The sequence below is a fragment of the Orbicella franksi genome, chromosome 1 (assembly GCF_964199315.1).
Source record: "Orbicella franksi chromosome 1, jaOrbFran1.1, whole genome shotgun sequence".
NCBI lineage: Eukaryota > Metazoa > Cnidaria > Anthozoa > Scleractinia > Merulinidae > Orbicella > Orbicella franksi.
The window spans coordinates 28,868,567-28,891,789 of NC_138145.1; the positions used below are offsets into that span (position 1 = coordinate 28,868,567).

At 39.7% G+C, this 23,223-nt stretch overlaps 3 protein-coding genes across 3 annotated transcripts in view; 2 read left to right on the forward strand and 1 right to left on the reverse strand.

Annotated features, from left to right (window-relative positions):
- The window catches only part of LOC145501292 (uncharacterized), a 41,080-nt gene extending 18,755 nt beyond the window's left edge, over positions 1 to 22,325 (forward strand). Inside the window, exons 5-14 of the mRNA XM_081480781.1 lie at positions 14,079 to 14,241; positions 15,191 to 15,402; positions 15,852 to 16,036; positions 16,370 to 16,468; positions 16,913 to 17,011; positions 17,840 to 18,703; positions 18,966 to 19,177; positions 19,452 to 19,492; positions 19,667 to 19,763; positions 20,896 to 22,325. Coding sequence (XP_081336907.1) covers positions 14,079 to 14,241; positions 15,191 to 15,402; positions 15,852 to 16,036; positions 16,370 to 16,468; positions 16,913 to 17,011; positions 17,840 to 18,703; positions 18,966 to 19,177; positions 19,452 to 19,492; positions 19,667 to 19,763; positions 20,896 to 21,076 — 2,153 coding nt within the window. The 3' untranslated portion in view covers positions 21,077 to 22,325. The remainder of the gene's footprint in view (positions 1 to 14,078; positions 14,242 to 15,190; positions 15,403 to 15,851; positions 16,037 to 16,369; positions 16,469 to 16,912; positions 17,012 to 17,839; positions 18,704 to 18,965; positions 19,178 to 19,451; positions 19,493 to 19,666; positions 19,764 to 20,895) is intronic.
- LOC145501412 (uncharacterized) lies at positions 218 to 5,463 on the forward strand. The gene is made up of 3 exons (XM_081480899.1): positions 218 to 2,574; positions 3,823 to 4,443; positions 4,944 to 5,463. The coding sequence occupies exons 1-3, from the start codon at positions 2,439 to 2,441 to the stop codon at positions 5,264 to 5,266; spliced, it is 1,080 nt and encodes a 359-aa protein (XP_081337025.1). The 5' UTR covers positions 218 to 2,438; the 3' UTR covers positions 5,267 to 5,463.
- LOC145462706 (uncharacterized) lies at positions 7,847 to 9,896 on the reverse strand. The gene is made up of 2 exons (XM_081446290.1): positions 9,788 to 9,896; positions 7,847 to 8,916 (listed from the first exon to the last, which is right to left on the reverse strand). The coding sequence occupies exon 2, from the start codon at positions 8,906 to 8,908 to the stop codon at positions 7,847 to 7,849; it is 1,062 nt and encodes a 353-aa protein (XP_081302416.1). The 5' UTR covers positions 8,909 to 8,916; positions 9,788 to 9,896.
- Positions 22,326 to 23,223: the final 898 nt, after the last annotated feature.

The following is a 23,223-nucleotide window of genomic DNA, read 5'->3' on the forward strand; positions in this document are numbered from 1 at the left end:
TTTCGTCGATGTCAACTGTCTTTTTATTCTTTTGCTTTGATACATGTAGGGTGTGGTCCAGTGATTAATAACACACTCAAAAGTCCCGGATATCCTAACGATTACCCAAGTGATACAGATTGTATTTCTTCGGTTCCTATTCCACAAGGCATGGTGATTAATATTACCATTTACGAGCTTTACCTGGAGGATAGTACATCTTGCGAGTAAGTACTGATTTTTAGCGTGTTATTAAGTTGTGAATGTGGGGAGAGGTCTAGCGACCTGCATTACTTTCTCAACAGAATACAAAACCTGAATGTGCGGAAGTCTCCTAGTAACAAGAACAAAAACTTCTGAAACGAAATAATAGGTGTAAGTTAAAGGCCCCTAGGCAGCCACACCTTTGTTTTTGTTTACATGCGAGAGTTTGGCTATTATATTTTATTCGGAGCATGTCGACACGAAGGAAATCACTGTGAAACTACTTAAGATAATTAAACATACTGTTAGGAACACAACTTACAGTGAAGCAATAAGATTTTGCTTCATTATGCAATATCAATAATTTCGATGGCATCGAAAATGGCGGAGGCTGACTATAGATACCTCTTAGTAACCGAGTTCGAGGGCCGTACTGTAAGTTACGAACCGAGTTTTTCCCCATTAAAGGGGAAAAACGAGGATCCGTAACTTACCGTACGGACCGAGAAAATGAGGTTAGTAAGATATTTGTTCCATCTCTACTTGTGTCTGACGGGTTCGGGAACGATTTCTATTCCCGCGGAACGGCTTCAAATTTCTGACGCAGCTCGAAAGCAAAACGAGTCAATTTGAAATCGTTGTTAAGTGACTCTTAAGTCGTTAGCTGGTTTTAATTCACAATTTCAGAAGTAAAAGAAAGTTTTAAACTTTTACTTGCTAAAAAAGTTAAGAAAACTTGGCGATAAATCACGAAACATTTTGGCAACCAATACAGCTATAATTTTTAGCGTGCCGTACAGTAGAATACGGCCCGCTAAATTGACCAATCACAACGCGCGCACTAACTGAGAGAAATAATACATAATAAGGTCCTTAGATATACATATTTCTTATTTTTTTATCATCATTGTTATTTTTTTTGATCACGTCTTGACAAAAACCGTGAGGAAAGATAGTGATTTAGATTCTTAAGATGACCAAACTCTAGCGGACTTAACTTGAAGCGGGGACATGTTGCAACGACATTTTTCTCAGTTCGAAAGTTTTGCTAGTGCGTAAAAGGGAGCTGAGTTGACGCAGTAGTGAATGCGCTCGCCTCCCACCAATGTGGTTCGGGTTCGATTCCTTCCCAGTGCCTTATGTGGGTTGAGTTTGTTGTCGGTTGTCGCCTGGCTTCGAGGGTTTTTCTCCGGGTTCTCCGGTTTTCCTCCCTCCACAAAAACCAACACTCTAAATTCTAATTCGACCAGGATAGAGAGCTCACATGGAAACCACCTAAAGCTGATGTGGCTTCCTCTCTCAATATTGTAATTTATTTATAACTTATTTATTCATTTACGTTGCGGGGACAACGCAAAATGATACATGAAATTCAGTTGTGTCGAATTCGTCGGTCATGAAGCAGGAACAAAATGACCCCAGTTCTAAATGTCGCATTGTGAGCACTGCTTTTGCACACTGTCCCCGCTAAAACAAAGAAATGAACCAATATCCTCTTCGTGTGCACCTGCTTGTTTACTGTCCGTGCAACATGGGTCATATGCGTAGACACGAATGGGCTTGTCCCCCCTACACTTTTAGAGCTTGCCGTACTCGGATTCTATTGAATGATAGAATAAAAGTCACTCAACCAAACCACTTGCAATATTTACATAAGAACACTAGTATAAGTTGTAGATAGCTCGACGCAACTTTAATGCGAATGAAGCTAAGTGAGAAACTACAACGGCAGTCGGTTACACTTACCCACTCTTTAACTTAACTTAACACACTGTAAGAAGTCATGCAATTGTTACACACTCTGCTCATAAGGAAAATGGCTGAACGAATAATTGACTGGCTACACGATCACAACATTATGAAATTCAAACTTATGGTTAAAAAACTGACATGCGCATACGTGATGCACTCTACAATGACCCCCAAGCTCTTACCTTGAGTCTTCGCCCCTTACTGCGCAAGCGAGTGGCTCTCGAAAGTTCCGTTGCAGGATTGATTTTGGTTGGTTGTAAAAACAATGAAAACCCCAAGAAGTAAAACAACAGGGACCCGACTGAGGCACCTGATTATCAGCTAGGCATGCGCAATTCAACCGGATTTCTAATCAGTACTTTCCAGGGTCGCTTGGTTCTCGAGTGCTGGTCAAGGGGAATGAAGAATCTGGGTTCTAGGTTGAAGTGATCCCTTGTTACAGAATCTCACTTGCTTATGTTTCATTTCTTTGTAGCCGAGATTATTTACAGATTACCAATGAGATGAAGCGGGTGTTTGGCAAGTACTGTGGTAACATGACTGGAAAGACGCTACTTGTATCGGGAAAATACGCCTTGATAAAATTCCACTCAAACAGGAGAATTCAAAACAGAAGATTTCTGATCAGTTTCACACCCTGTAAGAAATGATAATTGAATGGAGTTTATGCTTTAATATTAGTGATAATAACTTTAAAACGTGTTAAGACACAGAAGATAGATATTTCTCGAACAATTATAAAACCGAAATTAAAACGAGCGAGTAGGTGTGTATCTGCAAGAGTGACTGTTGGAGGGCGATAGAAATCGATATAGAGAATCAATCAATCCAATGAATATCAATCGCTCGATATCTATAGACATAAATAATGACTTTGGAAAACGATACAAATTTGACACTTTACAACGCACTCTACCGAGTTTTGAATTCTCGAATTTTGCATCGAGATAGCCTCCTTTGAATCAAATGAAATTGTTGAGTGCCCAAAGGACTTTTTATTTCGAACACGTAGGAAGAGTGATCAAAAACTTTGGTTCCTTACACAAACTCAAAAGGCCTTCCATTAAACTGATTTCACGCGGTTTCAAGTCACCCGTCCTTGCTAAGTGAAAGTACCAGTTTCAAGCTGTTGTCGTCATAGGACGTCAGTGAAACTTCTTGCCATGGGGTAGCCTGCGTAGCTGGTGAAATTCGTGAGCGAGTGGTTTTTGGTGCGGGATCCGCCATTTTATTCTCACGCGAGCAAAGCCCACGAGCAGGGCGCTAATATGCATGGCTTATTTCCGCCCTGGCACGAGGGAATTCGCCAGCGGCGAAGTCCTGAGTGAAATTTAACTCGACTCAGTCACCAATTCCCTGGCGACTTTGCCACTCGTGTTCACTCTCGGCTTTGCCACAAAAACAAAATCCCACCAGCTACGTAGGCTAGCCATCGGGAGCTATAGTAGACTGCTGGTAGCCGGTTTTTTTCTCTGAGGGTCACTTAGACGAGTGTTAAAGAGTTTCGCCTCATAATCCCAGCTGAATTTCGAAAAAAACAGACTGCCAGCAGTCTAGAGTTGTACAGTTTTGAATTAAGTCACGTGATCCGTTCTAGTCTAGTAATAGGAAAGTTTTCATGATATAACACCCAGGACCCTTGCGTCGAGTGGTAGGGTCTCTAGGAAACAAAGATCACTTTTTCCTTGTGGCCAGTCATTAAGTATCTTTGAGGCCATATGAGTTCCGTACGGAAGCAGATTTGACACCAAATGGCGAACTCCAAAAGGCGGGTTAAGTTGACCACAGAGAACCAACTCGGAAATTTGTGTCCTACAGAAAGCTTGTACTGCTATTGTATTTTCATGTTATTTGTGACGATGTAAATTTTTTTTTTCTAATTCATAGCTGTGCCAATACCTGTCGCCTTCTACCCCTTGAATACTCGCCATAAAGCCACAGAAAAAGAGAACAGGCAGCCAAATGGAATCCTGGGAGATGTTGCGATTACAAACGGACCCTACAACGAACCAGGCGGAGCGTACATGTTTTATGGCACTGTTAGCAGCTACATAAAGTTTCCGAATAATGGGGGCCTGGACACTCAGTTCTCAATCACACTGACGTGCTGGGTTCAACGCACAGGCCAAGATGGACCACTATTCAGCTACGGAGATTGGGGAGTCCTAATGTGGATTGTGGACGGCAAATTCTTGAATCAAATCGCAGAAAGATCTTTCAAACCACTGACTAGCATAAAAACTGCAGAGGTTCTTCCAGCAGGAAAGTGGGTTCATGTTGCAGCAAGTTACGATCACAGCACCGGAAATAACTCGCTGTATATCAACGGACATTTCAGTATCTCGCAAAACATTGGTAAAGGTTATGAGATTGCAACTCACCCCTACTCAGTTCGAATGGGGTTTAAAGATTGCAAAAACACGACATATTTCAAAGGGAAAATCGCGGAAATGAAGGTTTACGATGTTGCACTGAACGAGACACAGATACAAACATCGATAAGACAAGGTAACTGATAAATAATACGATGCACTTTGTAAATAGTTTCTACCTGAAATCGTGGACTCGTTACTTTCTCCGGTAGACGGATGTCTTCTGTTGTTTTCCGTCGACCGAAAATAACGTAAGTCACTTGTGCCATCTGATAGCGAGGGAAAACAAACTACATCAGCTTTCTTTCCACCTAGCCACATTTGAGCAAAAAAATGAAAAAAAAAAAAATTAGTCTTGTCAAATGACAATCTAGTGCGAGGATCATTTCTTCACTTTACACTTCATGCGCAGTTCATGTTTTATAATTATCTCACACGTATCAATTTTTTTTTTCTCTGGGTTGTTTTAAGCACGCAACACAAGTATATGTATTTGTGTCAATGTGTCAACTAAAGTCACGTTTTGACGTAATCTGTGCATGTGTTACAGGAAGACGTGATTTTTGTTAATTTATGTAAGCAGATATTGTTCAGTTAATGAGTAAGGGTGAAAGGTTTTTATTTCTAACCGATTAGTTCCACCAATGGTAACATTCCCAGCTGCTCTGCTAGCAATACAAGGAGGCATGCTGTCATGTTCAGCCAGAGGAACTCCACCCATATACACAGCACTGATATGGAACTATGCAGTACTAGTGAATACAACAAACACTGCAACCATCCATCTGGACAAGGATGGAAACTACACCTGCCAGGCCATCAACCAGTATGGAACTGACGTGAACTCAAAAGAAGTCAATTTCACAAGTAAGAGATTTTTTTCTGGCCTGCTTGAGAGTGAGTCCCAGGTAAACTTTGAGAAAACGCCCTGTAATGGCCCTCTGGGTGCAAAGTGCTAAGCCCTTGTACTGCAAAAAATGAACGGGTTGGAAACTATAACTTAAAGTGAAGTTCCATGCTGTTCAAATTGTCATCAAAGAGTTGTTTCTGACTATTTGTTGGCCATAGCATCTCTTTAGGATATATCTTGAATGCCTTCAACCCTGGCCAAAACGTTTGAGACACTATTATTTTTCCATAAAACCGAAGTCCAATTTATTCCCCCTCCCCCTCTGGACAATGCTGGGTGTCAGTAGTCAATGAATTGCAGAAATGGCCAATTAATTACTGAGAAGTGATTTAATAACATAACTGAGAAAGTACACGCACTCCCATTGATTGGTCGATGGGTGTGTTTAGATGAGCGTATGTAAATACGGCTGTGACGTTTTAAATTCACACGTATTTTTAAGAAACATTTTATAAAAGCAATAGAGTACTTTTTCGAGTTTACGTAATTTCATCGAAACACTTGAGGAGTTGGAAGAATACTGAAAAGTTTTGAAAACGTTGACCTGCTTCTCGGGTTTGAATAACTATCTCGAATTCTCCCAACCCCTCATGTGTTTAGTTCAGGCTACGTAAACACGGAAAAAGGTACTCATCGCTAAATCTGAAGCTCTATGAAGACGTCCATGAAAACAGTAACAGCCCAATAAAGTAAACATGAATTCTCATCTTTCAACTAATGCAAGTTGGTTTTAACCTGGGAGAGGTTTTAACTAGGCCTTTGTTATTGGATGTCCATTTTGCTAAAATGAATTAACTGGTATTAATAGCGTTTGGCCCAGAGATTGGCTTTCTGATCAGTGAAGGATATCCTGTCAGCTACCCAAGGTATGCGCACAATACATCTACATATCCTATTCCAGAAGGCTGGTCGATGCACATTTCCTTTCAGGATTTTGATGTGGAAGAAAGTCCAGATTGCGGGTAAGTGATATGACTGTGATTGTCGAGGTGTATCAGTGTATCTAATGTAACGTAGCGACATGTGCTGGAGTTACGCTTCTGATAACATTTTATTTATTTAGGATCCTTTGATCCATCTACTCCTGCCCGGGGTCCAGGTATATTCCTAGCCCTGCGAAAACCCCGATGCATTTGGCTCCCTTATAGGTTTGGTCTCGCATGTTGGAGAGAATGCAAACATGATGCTGTATTCCTATCTATTTCATCTGCTGTTGATCAAATGTGGATATTATAATACATAAATTTTATAGCTATCTGAGATTATCAGTTTCATATTGAAGGGTCACACGTCTTTAATTTTTCAATGACACATGCATTGTAAGTTACTTGGCATATTTAAAGTGCCTATGAAATAAAATTTTTTCCCCCTTTTTTTATTCCAGAAAATTAAAGTCTATGTTACACTGATTCATAACTTTCCAGTTTGACCTCTGGTCAGGTATGGCAAGCCGTTTGTAGCAAAATTCAATCCTTGCAATATATGTTTAATCCTTTAAATAATGGTTTTATTTAAACATATAAAAAGGCATTCAATCCAATGGCAAATAAAATTTTTGGTTCAATTCAATCTTTTAATTTTTATGATTCAATCCAATACCTGAAATATTGATTCAATCCAATACCTGAAATATTGATTCAATCCAATACCTGAAATATTGATTCAATCCAATACCTGAAATATTGATTCAATTCAATACCTGAAATATTGATTCAATCCAATACCTGAAATATTGATTCAATCCAATTCCTCGAATATTGATTCAATCCAATACCTCGAATATTGATGCAATTCAGTACCTGAAATATTGATTCAATCCAATACCTGAAATATTGATGCAATCTTCCTGGGCCGAGCGCGGCCGACAGGAACGAGAGTAACTGAGCACTAGAGAGCTCTGAAAACATGGCGGGCGAAGGAGAACTAGATTTAGAAGTCGAGTTTCCTAAGTTTCTTGCAGACGCCTTGGATAAAACGGAAATAATTTTTGAGAATTTTGACTCAGAAGTTGCAGAAGCGCACGCCAAAGTTCTTGATCAAACCATTAGTCTGCTTAGGTAATTGAGGCATTGCTACAACAGATACACAAGGGACAAGGAGAATTTAAATTCCATTGCCGCCACTTTTGTAGATGTTCTTAGTGTGTTGTGTCGCAGAGCTATTACTCCGTCAACTGTTTCTGTGGATTCCATTACGATAGAAAGCGAAAAAGGAGGAAATCATGGAAGACCATTTCTTAACATTCCTGTTGAGGTGCTTGAGGAACTTTGAGGACTAGGATTCATCTGGACAACGATAACAGAGATGATTGGAGTTTCGAGATGGACAATTCACAGAAAAGTGACAAAGTATATGAGGGGTTTCGACAGCTTACCTGATAAGGAACCGAAATCATTCAAGAGTACATTTCTAACCATGGGAGCGCTACCGGATATAACTTCATTGCAGCTGGTTTCTTTAAGTCCATTGGGTCACGGGTTCAACGGAGAAGAATAAGAGAAAGGTTAGCAGAATTAGATCCCCAAAATACTGTCTTGAGATGGGGTGCCTAAATTCGCTTTGGCATCTGGATGGACATCACTCTGATCCGATGGAAAATGGTAATTTACGGCTGTATAGACGGATTTTCTCAGAGAATAATGTTTTTGAAATGTAGTGCCAACAGTAAAGCAGAAACAGTTCTCGAATTTATCAACCCAAACTTGTTCAGACCTTTCTGAAGGTTGGAAACACACATGTTCAAACTTGGCTGTGTAAGTGACTCAATTATGTCTAAAGGTAAGATTGTGGGCAACTGGCCATTCTGCAACAAGGCAATTCCCATCATGACTCCTACATAATAATAATCATCTGCAAGGAACTCTCTAAGACCATTATCAAAGTACTTTGTTTTCATCGCTGAATTGACCAAGCGAATCCACTCTTTGCGAGGACCTCCATAGTCTTCGGCAACTTGTCCCATAAAATCAACTTCAAATGTGACTGAGAAATCCTCAATAGATTGTAATTCAGCAAGTGTTGATTGCAAAATGTTTTCTCGATCCACACAAATGTGGTTTGTTGCATTTTTTGGGTCTTCAGGATCAGGTGCTGTGCTGTTACCTCCATCAGCAACATCTAATTGTCTTCCCTTGATCAGATGTTCTTGAAGGAATTTCAAGATCTCCACAGGATCTGTCATCTCTCTTGCAGTAATTTTCTGAATTAAACAATCACAAGGATCCAATTCATCAACTGCAGAGGTTTGAGTGTCAGACTCACCAGGTTTGTTAGTGGTTTCAACTTCATTGGTTCCCTCAGCTGTTTTTTCTTCATGTACATGTGCAACAGCTTGTTCACTGTCATCAGCCTTGTCTCTATTTCCAACACTCAGATTAGTCTCATCATTCTGATCACCACTGGGCACCGATGAGAAAGAACTTACAAGCAAGTTCTCATCGGAATCACCATTGCTTTCTCCATAAATAAACTCGTATCCCTCTCTGACTTTCACATACAAAATCCCCTGCCCAGCCATTTTCTTCACAACAGAGTAATTATACTTTGTATTAGGACCAAGCTCAAGCCTTGTTATTTTCTTTTGACGCACTTTAACAAATTCAAAGTCATTGGGTCCCATGATGGGAAACTTCTTGCTGGCAGATTCTTTAATAGAATTTCTAACAGAGTCTTCATTGTCTTCATCCAGCATTACTATACCTGCAGTGAAGTTTACAAAGGCATGCCACTTAGTTGAGCAAAATGTGATCCGTTGAATTTTAAGACTTTAAGATAAAAATGTATACATGTATTCATCCCATGCAACAATTTCAAAGATTTTTAGCAAGGATGCAAATACTGGATATGCCTTCGTTTTCGTTTAGGGGTGGGCGGGGGGGGGGGGTACGTACTCCCTTGTATGGGCTATATAGGTATGTGCGGCCCCAAAGGGTATGGTATTTCAGCCATTTTGGTCATAAATAGTGCATTGATTTTGCCCATTTCGGTCATAAATGGGGTGTGATTTTTTCACTCTCGTCTTGAATTGGGTATGCTTCTTAGCTTAAGCTACTTTTCATCTTTATTGATAAGACCCTCAGCAAAAGCCCTTCATAAACTATGTTTAGGGCAACTGTGCCAGCCGCAACCGTCATAAATAATTTGGAAATCCAATTTTTTTGCCAGGTCATGAATAGGGTTGGAAAAATCGCAAATTTTGTCATAAATAGGGCAAGGGTTTTGGAGAGCAGGCCGCACACCCCCACCCAATTTTTCTGGGAGTCCCCCACACCCCTCTCCCCCGCCCCTTTCCTGGGCTTTTCAGAAAACCAATTTTTAGTAAATAGACAAGATGACTATGCACACCTTAGCCAGGTATTATGACTGTATTTACAGTTTACTTGCAGAGTTCAAGTCAAGTACGACTACAGATCGTTATCACCTATCCTAATATAACATAAAATCGTGCATAAATCGAGTCGGTTATTAGTGGTTTTTTCTGTTCGTGAACCACTCACCGAATAATCGATCGAGCAAGTCTTACAACAAGAAGCAATCAAAGTTTATAATATTTTGGGCTCTAGGAACTTACCACTGGCAATGATTGAGTCCCATTTTAAGGTATACTCTTCGCAGAGATCTTCGTCGCTCGAATCACCGAAGCACTTCAGTAGAGCGAATTCTAGCGCCTTCTTCTTCTTCTTCTTCTTCTTCTTCTTCCTGTTAGCTTGTTTTTCTTGAGTCTTGCCACGACTGTTCAACGGAGAGGTACTTCGTAGCCTTTCTGAGCGACTAAGACGACGATAGGTTCCACTAGCTGAGCTGTTTCTCATCATGTTTCTAGCATGATTCAATGCTCTCTGTAGCTGTACAGATGAATTGGAATTTGAAGTAGAATTCTGAGCAACGTTAGGTCTTGAAACCTGCGTGTTGGAACCTGAAGCCTGTGGCATCGGGGCATTTGCTGTCGAAGCTGATCCTCGAAGGATATTTGATGCATTTTCTACCATTTGACCTACAAGTTGTATTTTATTCTGCTCCATGATAGCGTCTTCCCTAGATGAATGTGGCGGGAAAACATGATCACGTGATTGCTCTCTTGGCCGCGCTCGGCCCAGGAAGATTGCATCAATATTTGAGGTATTGGATTGAATCAATATTTCAGGTATTGGATTGCATCAATATTCGAGGTATTGGATTGAATCAATATTCGAGGAATTGGATTGAATCAATATTTCAGGTATTGGATTGAATCAATATTTCAGGTATTGGATTGAATCAATATTTCAGGTATTGAACTGAATCAATTTTTCAGGTATTGGATAGAATCAATATTTCAGGTATTGGATTGAATCATAAAAATTAAAAGATTGAATTGAACCAAGAATTTTATTTGCCATTGGATTGAATGCCTTTTTATGTTTAAATAAAACCATTATTTAAAGGATTAAACATATATTGCAAGGATTGAATTTTGCTACAAACGGCTTGCCATAGTCAGGCGCGTAAAACAATTTTTTTATCCCTCCAAGCCAAAAAATGCAGGTTTTGTAACTAGTGACGTCATAAAGTGTGTAACTTTCGATCGCGCCACTTCGCGTCGGTGTACGTATTTCCTACGAAGTTACCACTCGGTGAGCTTTTTTTTGGCGATTTCATTCAGTGGAAAATGTCCTCAGATGATGAATTATCCAGTAATACATCATCTTGGTCTGTTGTTGAGTCAAGGAAACAGTCTGTAATTGGTTAACTATAAAACCGTTATGCCTCCAAAATAGGAGAATGGTGAAAGTGCCTGTCGCTTTGGCAAATTTAACCTGATTTAACCACTGCGGTCGCGGTTCTTTACAAATCTCACACACATACTACAAATATCAAGCTACAATCAAAAGCATGTTCTAGTTGCTTCAAACAGCATTTCACCTTTTTTGCTCTGAGGGGAGAATATATGTAATGTAAAAAAAAAAAAACGCAAATCTTATTTATAGTGGTCATGCACTTAGCTATACAAGCACTAAGCTTAGCTAGTTAACAGGCGTGCCACTGAAGCAAAGGACACAAATATTTCAAATAAACATAACATCGCTAAAAATCCCAACTGGCACTTGACCACGCTGCCTATCATATCATTCTTTTATAAAATCCATTGTCAGTTCTTGTTGTGTTGTAGCAGCTTGCATTAAAGATACTCTCGTTCACACGCTCGCTCGCTCGCTCGCTTGCTCATAAACAATACTCGCCCGCTCTTTGGGTGTGTCAAAAACTCGGACTAGAAAAATTACACAATTCCGTGTTTGCCGCGGATTGCTTCAAGACGTCTTGTCCGGGTGGGGAGTGGGCACTACTGGAATTGACCTATGCCTCATTTGTCGTCGTAAACTAAATAATAACTTATTCGTGCTTAGTTTCGCGCGTACTTAATTTTGTGTTTTCCGCTAGGCGATATTTCTCGACGTTTTAATTTCGCTATTTCAAGAAGACAAAATAAATAAACGGAGAGTTAAATTACGCGAAAATACGTCAACGAAGGTCTTATTTTCATAATCTCTATAGAGGCAATGAATCATCAATGTATCGAACTAAGGTATTTCAAACAGGAGCTCTTAATGAAGGTACAAACGCAATCAGTCATTCTCCTGTGTGACAATCAATCTGCAAATTTTCTGAAAACTGATAACTGAGATCCAACTCCCCCATCCAGACAGTGTACTTAGACTGATTCCATTGTCTATACAAAAGCATATGTGGACTGTCCAAAGCCTTCTTTAAGGCTTAGTGCTATAACGACTTTCTGTAAACAGTCAGCCGCACATTTTGTATTATATATAGTTACCTGTTTTCAGCTGGCTTGACAGATAATACGCGCAGATATTTTGCGAGTTGCGTAGTATTTGAGAGCAACGACTGGAGTGAAATGTCCGCTCGTATTACCTGTCAAGCCGTAGAATAAGGGATGTTATTTGCGACTGCATCGGCTGTATTTGTAGGTTATCATTTTCTTTTAGTTTACTGTTACTCAAGCAGCTCTTGTGCTTCTTCCCGCTTGCATCATAATTCGATAATGCACGCTAAAGCATGACAATTCTTATTGCCAGGTTGTACCAGGAGCCAAGTTAGTATGTAGTTTTCAGTTAGATTTTTTTTGGAATGTCTCACGATTATACTCAGTTACTCAGTTTTAGTGGTTTGGTGCAAAACATTATTTACCTTTCTTTGTAGCAAAGACTTTTTGAGAATTTCCGACGGGATGGGAAAAATACTTGGTGTGTACTGTGGTAACAAGACCGGTGAAAATCTTCGTGTAACTGGGGACCAAGTGGAAATAATATTTCACGCAGACGGAGAGATTGAGCGAAGAGGATATAAGCTAAATTTCACTCTGGTTTCGTTGCCCTCGGTTTCAAACGGTAAGTGGGACCATAAGGAAGCTGATAAAACTTGAAGAGTACACCAAGTTTATCTCCCACTTTAATAATTTCTAACATTTTATTTAAAGTTGACAGTTACTTGTTATCGTACATTGTTCGTGGCTAGTCTGACGCAGCTCGTTTCGTGCCGGCCAAGGGACTCATCAGAGATTTTTCTGCTTGGCAAACTCGTTGGGCATCGCTAACAAAATGATGACAGCCATCTCGCCTTATATCGCCGGCATAAAGATCCCCGACCGCATTTCATTTTCACGAGAGAAACTGGAACACGAGTTTTCTGCAAACCGAAGAGCAATAGCGTGGTAAGAGACGATGTCTCTTGAGCGTAGTAATTTTCAATACACCGAGACACAGTTTTGTCATCGATTGCTATAATGAACGTTAACATTGTCATGTCATGGACATTTAGCATCCTTAGCCATAAGTTCGCGGATACCCATTAACCCTACTCAGACCGGGCTTCTGGGCTTTTTTTAAGGTCTTCTAGTGACTGGAAACCAAGTGAAAATGTTATTTAAATCAGACGACTAGGTTGAACAAAGAGGATATCGGTTAGTCTTCACCCTGGTTTCAGCAGCCTCGCTTTCACCGCCCTTGGTTTCACACGGTACTCGGGTGGGACCATAAAGAGGCTTATTAAGCTTATAAAGTTCACCAAGTTTACCGGTAAAAATAATTTATTACATATTTCTCCAAAGACACAAGTAGCAGTGAAATCAAATTTAGCACACAGTTAGGTTTTAACGTCCTTAGCATTGTCACGTGACGTTTGACGTGACGTTTAGCGGAAAATAACAAATATTTGAAGAATTAGTGCCGGTGTTTAGGAAGATCATTCAACAAAAACGAGTTTAAGATGCAGTTCAATTATTTCCATCCTCTCACATTTGGGGTGACCGTCCACGTTTTTGCAAAAAAATGTTATAGGGTCAAAGGTCATTTTTTTCAAGAAAATTCGACTTTTGATCATTTCTATTTTCTAAAAACGAAATCAAGGAAGATCATTCCAAACGTAGCTAGGCAGATAATTTAAATTTGCATAGAAAACGCTCATTTATTGATCAATACGCGTAACTTTCGCCACCAATTCGCCGATTTACTAAATTTTGATAAAATTATAATGTTTAAAAGAACGATTAAAGGGTCATGAACTTGTGGCGTCTGTAGTTACAGGCTCGCAGATCATATCTTTCTATATCTTTCATTTGAACCGTACAGTAGTCTCAAATATAATAAACTGTAGACAGCTGCAAGTGCGATATTATTAAAGCAAAACAGGACGACACACTTTTTCATGTAGTAAAAAAAAAAATTCAATTTGGCAAATTGAGTTATGACTTCATCCAATTTTGGCAGCCTTCGGAATGTTGATCATCCAGTTATTTCCAATGTAGTCCTCAAACATTACTTAAACTTCCAGCCTCCTTAAGATATAAATTTATTATCCTTTTTCAGTGCCTACGGAAAGGAATTCTGGTCAACCAACACAAGAAACCGCGATCTTCAATGAAAGGATGATTTACATCGTATCTGGTATCGCCTTCATTCTGTTGTTGGTGCTATGTTTTATTCTTGGTTTCTGGTGCCACAGACGGTCTTATCACAAGCGAATCAAAAGGTTATTCACTATTATTGGAAGTACTTACGATGAAACATAGTAAATAAATTGGTTATTGCAAAACTGGGACAATGAACAGGAGAGATTCGGAATGTTTTACCATTTTACAGCTAAAAGCTCTACGTATAAGTTAGTTACAGCCGGTTCCATTCTCAGCAGGCACACTGTTTTGACACGCAATGGAGACCTTGCCTCTTTGTTTGCCTAAATTTATTCACCTAAATAGCAAAGAAAACCTTACTATTATAATTGACCCTACATATAACATATCCGTACCACAGGACGAACATAGTTTAACCTTGAAATGTGATGTTCAGACAAAAAAGCGGATGTGAAATGATTTGGTAAAATGATGGGAGGCGCAGTGATCCACTGGTTAGTTAGGGAGCAGTGGGAAAAATAGAGAGAGAAAAAATAAGAGAGGAGTGTGGTACGGGTAAGCCAGAGAGCAATCTTTTACTCCTCGCACCAGGCCCCTCTCTACTTCTTTCGCTCGCCATTTTTCGTGCTGCACCTCAACGAACTTTGCGCGTTGGACTCGGAATCTGCTAGCGGTCCAGGTTGGTGCGTTGGCTGGGGTTTCTGTTTTGTGTTCCTGAGTAAGAAATATATTTGGGAATCTCTGAAGCTCGGGATATTTTAAAATGGATGACGCCAAAGTGCCAGGTCAACCTGAGGAAATGTGCAAAGGTAGCCTGCAATGGACTAGCATGTCATTTAGAGGAAATAACAGGACAGCTTCGATGGTATATGCTTAACTGCAGTCTTTACTATTAGAAAACGTGGTATCGAATTTGGAACTTACAGGTAGAATGGCTGGGTTTCATCGCCAAGCTCTAAGACATTCATCTTTTAAACAGCAAGATTTCGCTAAAATAGTAGCATACTGCGCTATACTACTTGATAACAACTCTTTTTGTGCTTAAACTATTTTCACATCGTTCCACAGATCAACTCGTTCAGCTCGCGAAATTATCCCGCTAGACAAGTGGGAACTTCTTCCCGAGCAAATAGAATACCAGGAGGAGCTGGGACGAGGAGCGTTTGGTGTGGTTTACAAAGCAACTCTAAAGAGACGAGTTGGAATAGAAGTGTTTGAGACTGGAAAGACACTGAAGCCCGAGAATCCATGCCAGGAGGTTGCAGTCAAAGAACTGCAAGGTAATTACAATCATCATGCAAAATCATGTATAAAAGGGCGAATCGTTACACAACTTGGGTAGGTCCAGTGTCTTTAAAATACATCTGAAAGAGTTTTAAATTCTCGGTGATCGTGCTTGGTCTTTTGCCATCAGATCGCAAGCTGTGTATCTCCAGTCTAAAGCTTAAGGTGATATTACGAACGACAAAACTGAGCCATTTCCCTTTATGGTGTGAATATGATTAAAACTAATCATCTGTCGCCTGTTTTTATTTTATTTTCATATCCCATTATTCCCAAATTGGACAGCAGATAGTCCTGAGCATGAAACGCAATTGAATTTCCTGTCGGAATGTACTCAGACCGTGACTGAAGCAAAGCCTAATATATGGCCGATTGATTTTTGAATCGGGTTTTAAAATCTTCTATTCGTAGCAAATAGGAATTTAACTACATCATTTGTGTTTAGATGATTCGAGCAAAGAACAAAAAGAAGAGTTCTTGCGGGAGATAGAGCAGATGAAGCTGTTGGGTGCACACCAGAATATTGTGTCCCTGGTTGGTTGTTGCACTTTGCAGGAGCACAAGTTCCTTGTGATAGAGTACGTTCCGTTTGGTGATCTGTTGCAGTGGTTGCGACGCAGGAGACGATTGGTAAGACATTTCCCAAAGGATTATTTAATCAATTTGATGTTGCCTCAAGTGTTTGGTAGTAATTGATTTAACGGTGTGGCAGTGATGTAGTCCTTCACGAGACAGTTCTTGGTAATCATATGGGGCTCTTGCAAATCTATCAAAGCTCACAGTTTAACCTGCAGCTATAGGATTTCTGTTACTAGATGTCTCCCAAGTGGGCTGTGTTGGGTTCTAAATATAACAAAATTTCCAGTCGATAATGTTCAGCTCTCATCTTGAAACTTAATTACTTCCACGTTTAGACCAATCGTGCTAGTTATTTATGACCTAATCGTGTTCATTGTACTCTAGATCAATCGAAACCAAGGCACTGATGTTAACAAAGAGAAGAAATGTTATGAAGAGAAGGAAGTATTCAATGCTCAAAAAGAAGTGAGCGAATGTGACCAAGTAGGTGCCTTACATTAAACGCTATTCTAATCAGATCTGTTTAGGGCTTCAAGAACGTGAGTGGTGTGATGGAGTGGCGACCAAAAGTTCGGAGGCCTTTGACTTCACCAGTATGTAACTTGAAGGATGGGGAAAGTTGTATAGTGTATCTGGTGTATCTGCAATCAAATATTTAAGGCTTTCAAAGAAAATAACCTTTCAATTGATATGTCACATAGCTGACTGCTAGGGTGTATTGATCGGTGAGCTGGGGTTATTGAGAGAATTGGTGGTGCAGGATTGGATGAAGGCAGGCAGGCAGGCAGGCAGGCAGGCAGGAAGGAATGGGGGAAGGACGGACGGACAAATGATTGAATGGATTAAATGAACGAACTAACGAATGGGCGAGTGAATGAAAATATCAATAAGAATTAAAGTATTTAACTTTTAATGCATATTTATCAGAGAGAACAAGACCTTCAGGCTGAAAAACGGGCCTTGGCTATTTCCGGTGGTTTGCAAGTTAACAAAGAAATCGCCATGTCCTCTGGACAACTTTCTCGGGTAAGAAACAGCTTGAATACCACTTAAGAATATATTATCATTAATCTCCAATCTGTCGTTATAATGCTATTAGCCAAATATTCTCTTCAAATTTGTTTTGGAAAAACGGTTTAGCCCTGACGTCAAAATTTCAATAGGAGAGTTTAAAAGAGTATTTCATTCCACGTGAAAAGAAAAGTTGACAGATATAAAAAATATTAAAACGTGATCAGTTTAACTGCATTTAAATAGCAGGATGGGAGTATGGATAAATAGCCAAGGACATCCCATAAAAGGACGAACTAGAGCCTTTAGATGGTTATTTAAATCCCGGAGATAAAGGAGCTATCCCCCTCTACTCTCGCAGAAATTTACCCAGTCTTTGAACTCCCGCTTTACCTCACCCTCCCCTCCCCCCACCAGCCTAGTCCGATGTAACTTTTCAGCTCTGACCTCTAGACGGAATGTAAGGTTTTCAAATCTCTCCCTCCTTTCGGGTATCACTCCTCCTATTTTTGTTTTTGTTTTTAAGAAGAGAGAGATTTTGCATTGAAACCAAAATCAAAACTGAGAAAAAAAAAACAAAACAAAAAAAGAAAACAAAAAAAACAAAAACAATTGTACCGCAGCGCAACTTCGACATATTACTACAAATGTTTTACACTCAATATAAGAAAACCTAACCAAGTTTAGCTTTTTTCAGACGCTACATTATGTTTGAAACAAGCACAACAATTTATATCCTGCCTTTCCTACTCAAAATATGAATCACGAAATAATTTAAACACGCTTAGTTTACTATCATTACTTGTTAGGTTATGTTCTTTTTTTCTTGCCTTCTTTATTCAGGAAAAAAGCAACGATTTACTGCCTCAGGAACACATCGTATTGATGCCGATACCATCGACATCAAAAGAAAACAGCAACGCTGTCGCCATATTGATATCAAGTAAAAGTATTGATGATGACGACAACAAAGAAGACAGCTTCCTGGATCAGGAAGGAATGGAACTGCTGCCGATGCCATCGACATCACAGGGAAACAGCAACGCTTCCGCCATACTGATATCAATTGAAAATATTGATGATGATGATGATGATGATGACGACGACGAAGAGGAAGAAAACAGTAGCGGTTTTCTGTTTCAGCCAAAAATAGATCTGCTGCCGATACCATCGACATCAAAGGGAAACAACAGCGCTGCCGCCATATTGAAATCAAGTGAAAGTATTGATGATGACGACAACGAAGAAGGCGACTTCCTGGATCAGGAAGGAATGGAACTGCTGCCGATGCCATCGACATCACAGGGAAACAGCAACGCTTCCGCCATACTGATATCAACTGAAAATATTGATGATGATGATGATGATGATGATGACGACGACGAAGAGGAAGAAAACAGTAGCGGTTTTCTGTTTCAGCCAAAAATAGATCTGCTGCCGATACCATCGACATCAAAGGGAAACAACAGCGCTGCCGCCATATTGAAATCAAGTGAAAGTATTGATGATGACGACAACGAAGAAGGCGACTTCCTGGATCAGGAAGGAATGGAACTGCTGCCGATGCCATCGACATCTCAGAGAAACAGCAACGCTGCCGCCATATTTATATCAACTGAAAATATTGATGATGATGACGACGAAGAAGAAGACAGCTTTACTACTCAAAAGCTTTTTTCGTTTGCTTGGCAAATAGCAAAGGGAATGGTAGGTATTAATATAGCTATTTCGAATTGAGATAAAATGTAAAGATACTTTCTAGTAGTGACTCTCGACCTCAACAAGAAAAGTTTTCTAAACAAATCATCCGATCTGTATGTCCGAGATGGGTCTTGCGTGCCTCGTTTAGTGGTACGATTTCAAACACGCTTAATAAGATTGAATACATAGCTTACAAAAAAGAAAAAGTATCATAATCTTTATTTCTATAAATAAATTGTGCTCTTTTAATTCTTTCGTGATGTTTTAGAATCATCTCGCAGAGAAAGGCTTCATTCATCGTGACCTTGCAGCTCGTAATATTCTGGTTGGCAGTGATAACCGAGTCAAAGTGTCAGACTTTGGGTTGATGAGACAGATATACGAGGACGTGTACAGCGGAAAGAATACGAAGAAGCTTCCTGTGAAATGGATGGCCCCAGAATCAATTAATGACAGCATTTACACCATCAAGAGTGATGTGTAAGTCAATCTTTCTGTGTGATGGCAAAGCCTTTTCCTTAACCCTCAGACGCACACATGGAGAAGTGCAACTTGCCCTTTCAAGGATTTAGCATGTATTATCGAGTTATGAAACGCAGGAAGTTTGGAGAGCACGAAAGAAGCATAGAAGTTGCTCGTGGGGCAGCTTGTCATTATAATACAAGGACAAAAAGAGAAAGCCTTAAAATCTTAGTCGTGTTGAGTACATGTAATTACAGAACAGCACTTATTGATGTTTTATATTTTCATATAGCTGGTCCTTCGGCATAATTCTTTGGGAAATGGCCACCATGGGTAAGTTAAACGAAAACTATTACTTTTTCTTATTTATACTAAATTCTTTCTTCCTTTATTTCCGAAATTAGCCATTACTTTCTTATGAGACTATAATTTGTGGTTGATGTTTTCTCGGTTTGTTAACTTACCTTTTTATGACTTATTATTATTTTTTTTTTTGATGCATTTCAGGAGGTGTGCCGTATCCCACGTTAACCAATCGAGAGCTGTGTGGACTTTTGAAGACTGGTTATCGCATGGAAAGGCCTGATATGTGTTCTGATGAAGTGTAAGTGATCAAATTAGCTTGGGTTCAATTGTCTTTCCAGAATACAACTGATACATGAGAACAAGCAACTATGTCAAGACGCAGCTATCCTGACAATTGTTAATGCTGCTGCTAACATAAGACAAGGGGCACACATGAAGGCAACAAATAGCGCTGAAGAACACATTCAACCTATGGACACTTCAATTCGCTGTTATAAGAACAACCAATGTTATGGACCAGAAGTTTATCACTTTCCAGTGGCTTAAATTGAATTACCTGGAAGTACATGTATCAGTAACATGAACTATACACATCCAAATTTTCACAAGATTTGTCTAAACCCTTGCAATATTGCGATTTAGCAAATAGCCCAAAGAAAACATGCGCGCTGATTGGTTTGAAATCGTGCCACGCATAGAAATCTCGAGCGAATAATCTAATTGTTTCAGTATAAATCTACCAGTCGTTCAAAACCTCAAGTCATCTAAATCCTCTTCACAGACACATCGAAAACGCCAAGAAACGGCCGTCATTTTGTTAACAAGGGCACACTGCTACGCTACTCACTATCTGATGGCATATAATGATGGCGCGAGCAAAGAGAATTTGCATTTTGCTGATCAAAGTAAACAAGCTTTTTTTTTTCGGCTCCTTTCCCAAACTACTACTCGTGTTTCTATAACTCGATGGAAACACGGAAAATGTTTTCTATTGAAGCATGGATGGGAATTAAGGTTTAGAGAAGTTAATAGTGGACACAGAGCGAAAAAAGAGTCACAAATTCAATAATAAAACCTAATAAATACTAATACAGTGTAGTGAAAATTAAAATTGGTCTAGTTACAAAATTTCCTTATAAACAACTAATCATTGACATAGCTTATCATAAGATTTACCGATGATACATTTCTGGGCGCGATCCAGGATGCAATACGTCACGTTCATTTCATTTTCACATTATTTTGGATCACAATTATTGAAAAGTTTCGTTTTTTTGCGCATCTTGCCCCTCCATGCACCTATACAATGTCGAGAAACTGATTTAGCCTTGTAATGTATTTCAAGTTGCCTTTAACAAATATTGTAGATTGATCGGGTTTGTTCCGCAATGCGGTTATTTAACTTTTTGTCATCTTCTAATCCATGATAGATATGAACTGATGTCTGAGTGCTGGAATGAAGATCCATCCTCTCGTCCCAGTTTCTCGGAGTTGATTGACCGACTGGAGGTGTTGATGACGAGGAATATACCATATTGTGACTTGGACAAGCATGATGAGACACGCTCTTACTACAACGTGCCCGTTATCGCTGATGAACACAGCGGATAAGAAAGTGACAGAAAGGTCTACAGGATAATGCACTATGGACGAGAGCTTTAAACTTTAAAACGCCATATTTAACTTGAAAAAGAAAAAAAAAATGACTATATATGCATGTAATCCAGACTTCAATCCTAGACAGACCTAGTTGAGACAAACTCAAGAATTGCGCAGATAACCATCTTTCGTCAAATACTACAACCAAAAAAATTATAAACCTTGTGCTTATCCACTTCTTAACCCATATCCGTTCAATGTTGTTTTAAAATGTTGCTCATATACGAGAAGTAATTTTTTTAGATGAAAAGAAAGAAAAAAAACAACATCGTTAGGGAGGAGGAGGCGGGAAAGATAGAAAGGTAGCTAGCCCTTAATAGATTTTTCTTGTCTCAGCAGTTATATCAAGGACGGTAATTTAACATAAAGAAGTAAAGTTATGAAATAATTTGAAACATGTACCCATGCCTCGATGTGCTAGTTGTGTAGGATGCTAGAAACTGAACTCGGAAGCAGTATTGAAAATGGAGGCGCATTAATCATGTTAACATTGCTAGCTGCTGGTTGCCTAACCAGTTGGCTATTGACATTAGCAAAGATAAAAAGCTGAATTTGAGACTGTTACATATCCTGCTGTAGCTAATTGTCTACCAATATACTAATTTAAGCTTAAATATTAAAATATAAGTTAATGTTACCTGTGTTGAATCTGACTTTATTTGTTTGTGGTTGTGGTCGCCATTGAATATGCGTGGACTGGTGTGAGGTCTGGAACCAATCGGATACGAGAACTGGAACAACCGAGGACCATTGCAGTAATTTGTATAATTTTGATGAAGAACGCTATTATAAACAGTGCAGTGCAACTGGGATGAACAGCAGTGAACTCGTGGGTTAACAAACAGGGGGTAGACATGAGAAAGGACGCGGGAAAGATAAAAAGAAAAACAAGGGTGATGTGCACAATGTTCGACACACAGTGAATGGACCAGACTAGGCATGACTGAAGGCGCCGGGAATCTACGTATGTAGATAAAACGAGAGCTATCATTGAAAAAAAATGGCCACACTATATCTCTCCGGGGTTGGGCCAGACTGGAAGCATTAGCGCAACTTGAATTTCTGGCAGGAGTGAAAAGCCCTCGTGTTGGCAAAATAAGAGGGTCTGAATGGGGAAGGGGGGGGGGGCAGGGGTAGGAGGGGCGCAAATGTTAGTTATCAGTTAAAATTTTGATTGTCTATTTGTCAGTTGTCACTAAAGTGGCTGTTACTAATTAACTGAAGAACTAAAACCTCTCCAAGGGCAGTTTCCTTCTCCCCGATATTTTTGAGGGGATATACATAGCCTACACAATGATCCGATTAAAAACTATCATATAATGCATACTATTCGGGAATAAGCAAACAGGTATAAAGCACAAAAATAATTGTCAATAATTGTAAGGATCAAATCGGGCCAGATCGAGGTAGATCTCAATCTCCTTCGCAGCCGTTATTGGGGGTCGTCACGGAACTCTTCTTCCCACTAATAGTTAGTGGAGAGAAGCGTTGCGTGACGACCCTAATAACGGCTGCGAAGGAGACCAAGCAGATAGAATTTTAGTCGTAAAATTACCGTAAGTGAAAATGTATCCTGTTTACTTGATCCAGCGTTACGCGTACATAACATTTGTTTGGTTTGGCGGTGGATTTCTTCGTACTAAAGAAGTGACACGAACCTCATCCCGATACAATCGAGACAAAGCTCTACCCAGTACTACCCAGGAGTGCCTCGGTTCCCGCTCGGTTCAGACCAGAGGTTCAGACAAAATACACTTCCCAAGAGATGAATTGAAATAATAACAAGTTAAAACTAGGTTCTTCTACGAATTATTCATATGTAGTTGCTGACTGGAGTGCGAAAACACTAAATGAAACCTAACAACTAAGGATCCGCCCCATCCCCTAATAAAAATCGGGGAGTGTTTTGCCATCCGACCTGAATCCGACAAGCTCGCAAAGTCAAGTTATTTTCGAACGCACTGAAATGCGTTATTACGGGCTACCCAAACACCAATGAATTTCTTTCCAGAAGGAACGAGGACGGAGGCAGGGTCCACTCACAACAGTCTACTACTAATATATAATCCGTGAAGGGTTTAATGAACAGAGATCAAAAT

What these genes read in the sequence shown, in the direction of transcription:
- LOC145501412 (XM_081480899.1), top strand. Translation starts at nt 2,439, where the DNA reads ATGAAGCGGGTGTTTGGCAAGTACTGTGGTAACATGACTGGAAAGACG. An exon ending in TCTGATCAGTTTCACACCCT is followed by an intron (nt 2,575 to 3,822) that starts GTAAGAAATGAT and finishes TCTAATTCATAG; the next exon opens with CTGTGCCAATACCTGTCGCC. An exon ending in ACAAACATCGATAAGACAAG is followed by an intron (nt 4,444 to 4,943) that starts GTAACTGATAAA and finishes CTAACCGATTAG; the next exon opens with TTCCACCAATGGTAACATTC.
- LOC145462706 (XM_081446290.1), bottom strand. Translation starts at nt 8,908, where the DNA reads ATGCTGGATGAAGACAATGAAGACTCTGTTAGAAATTCTATTAAAGAA.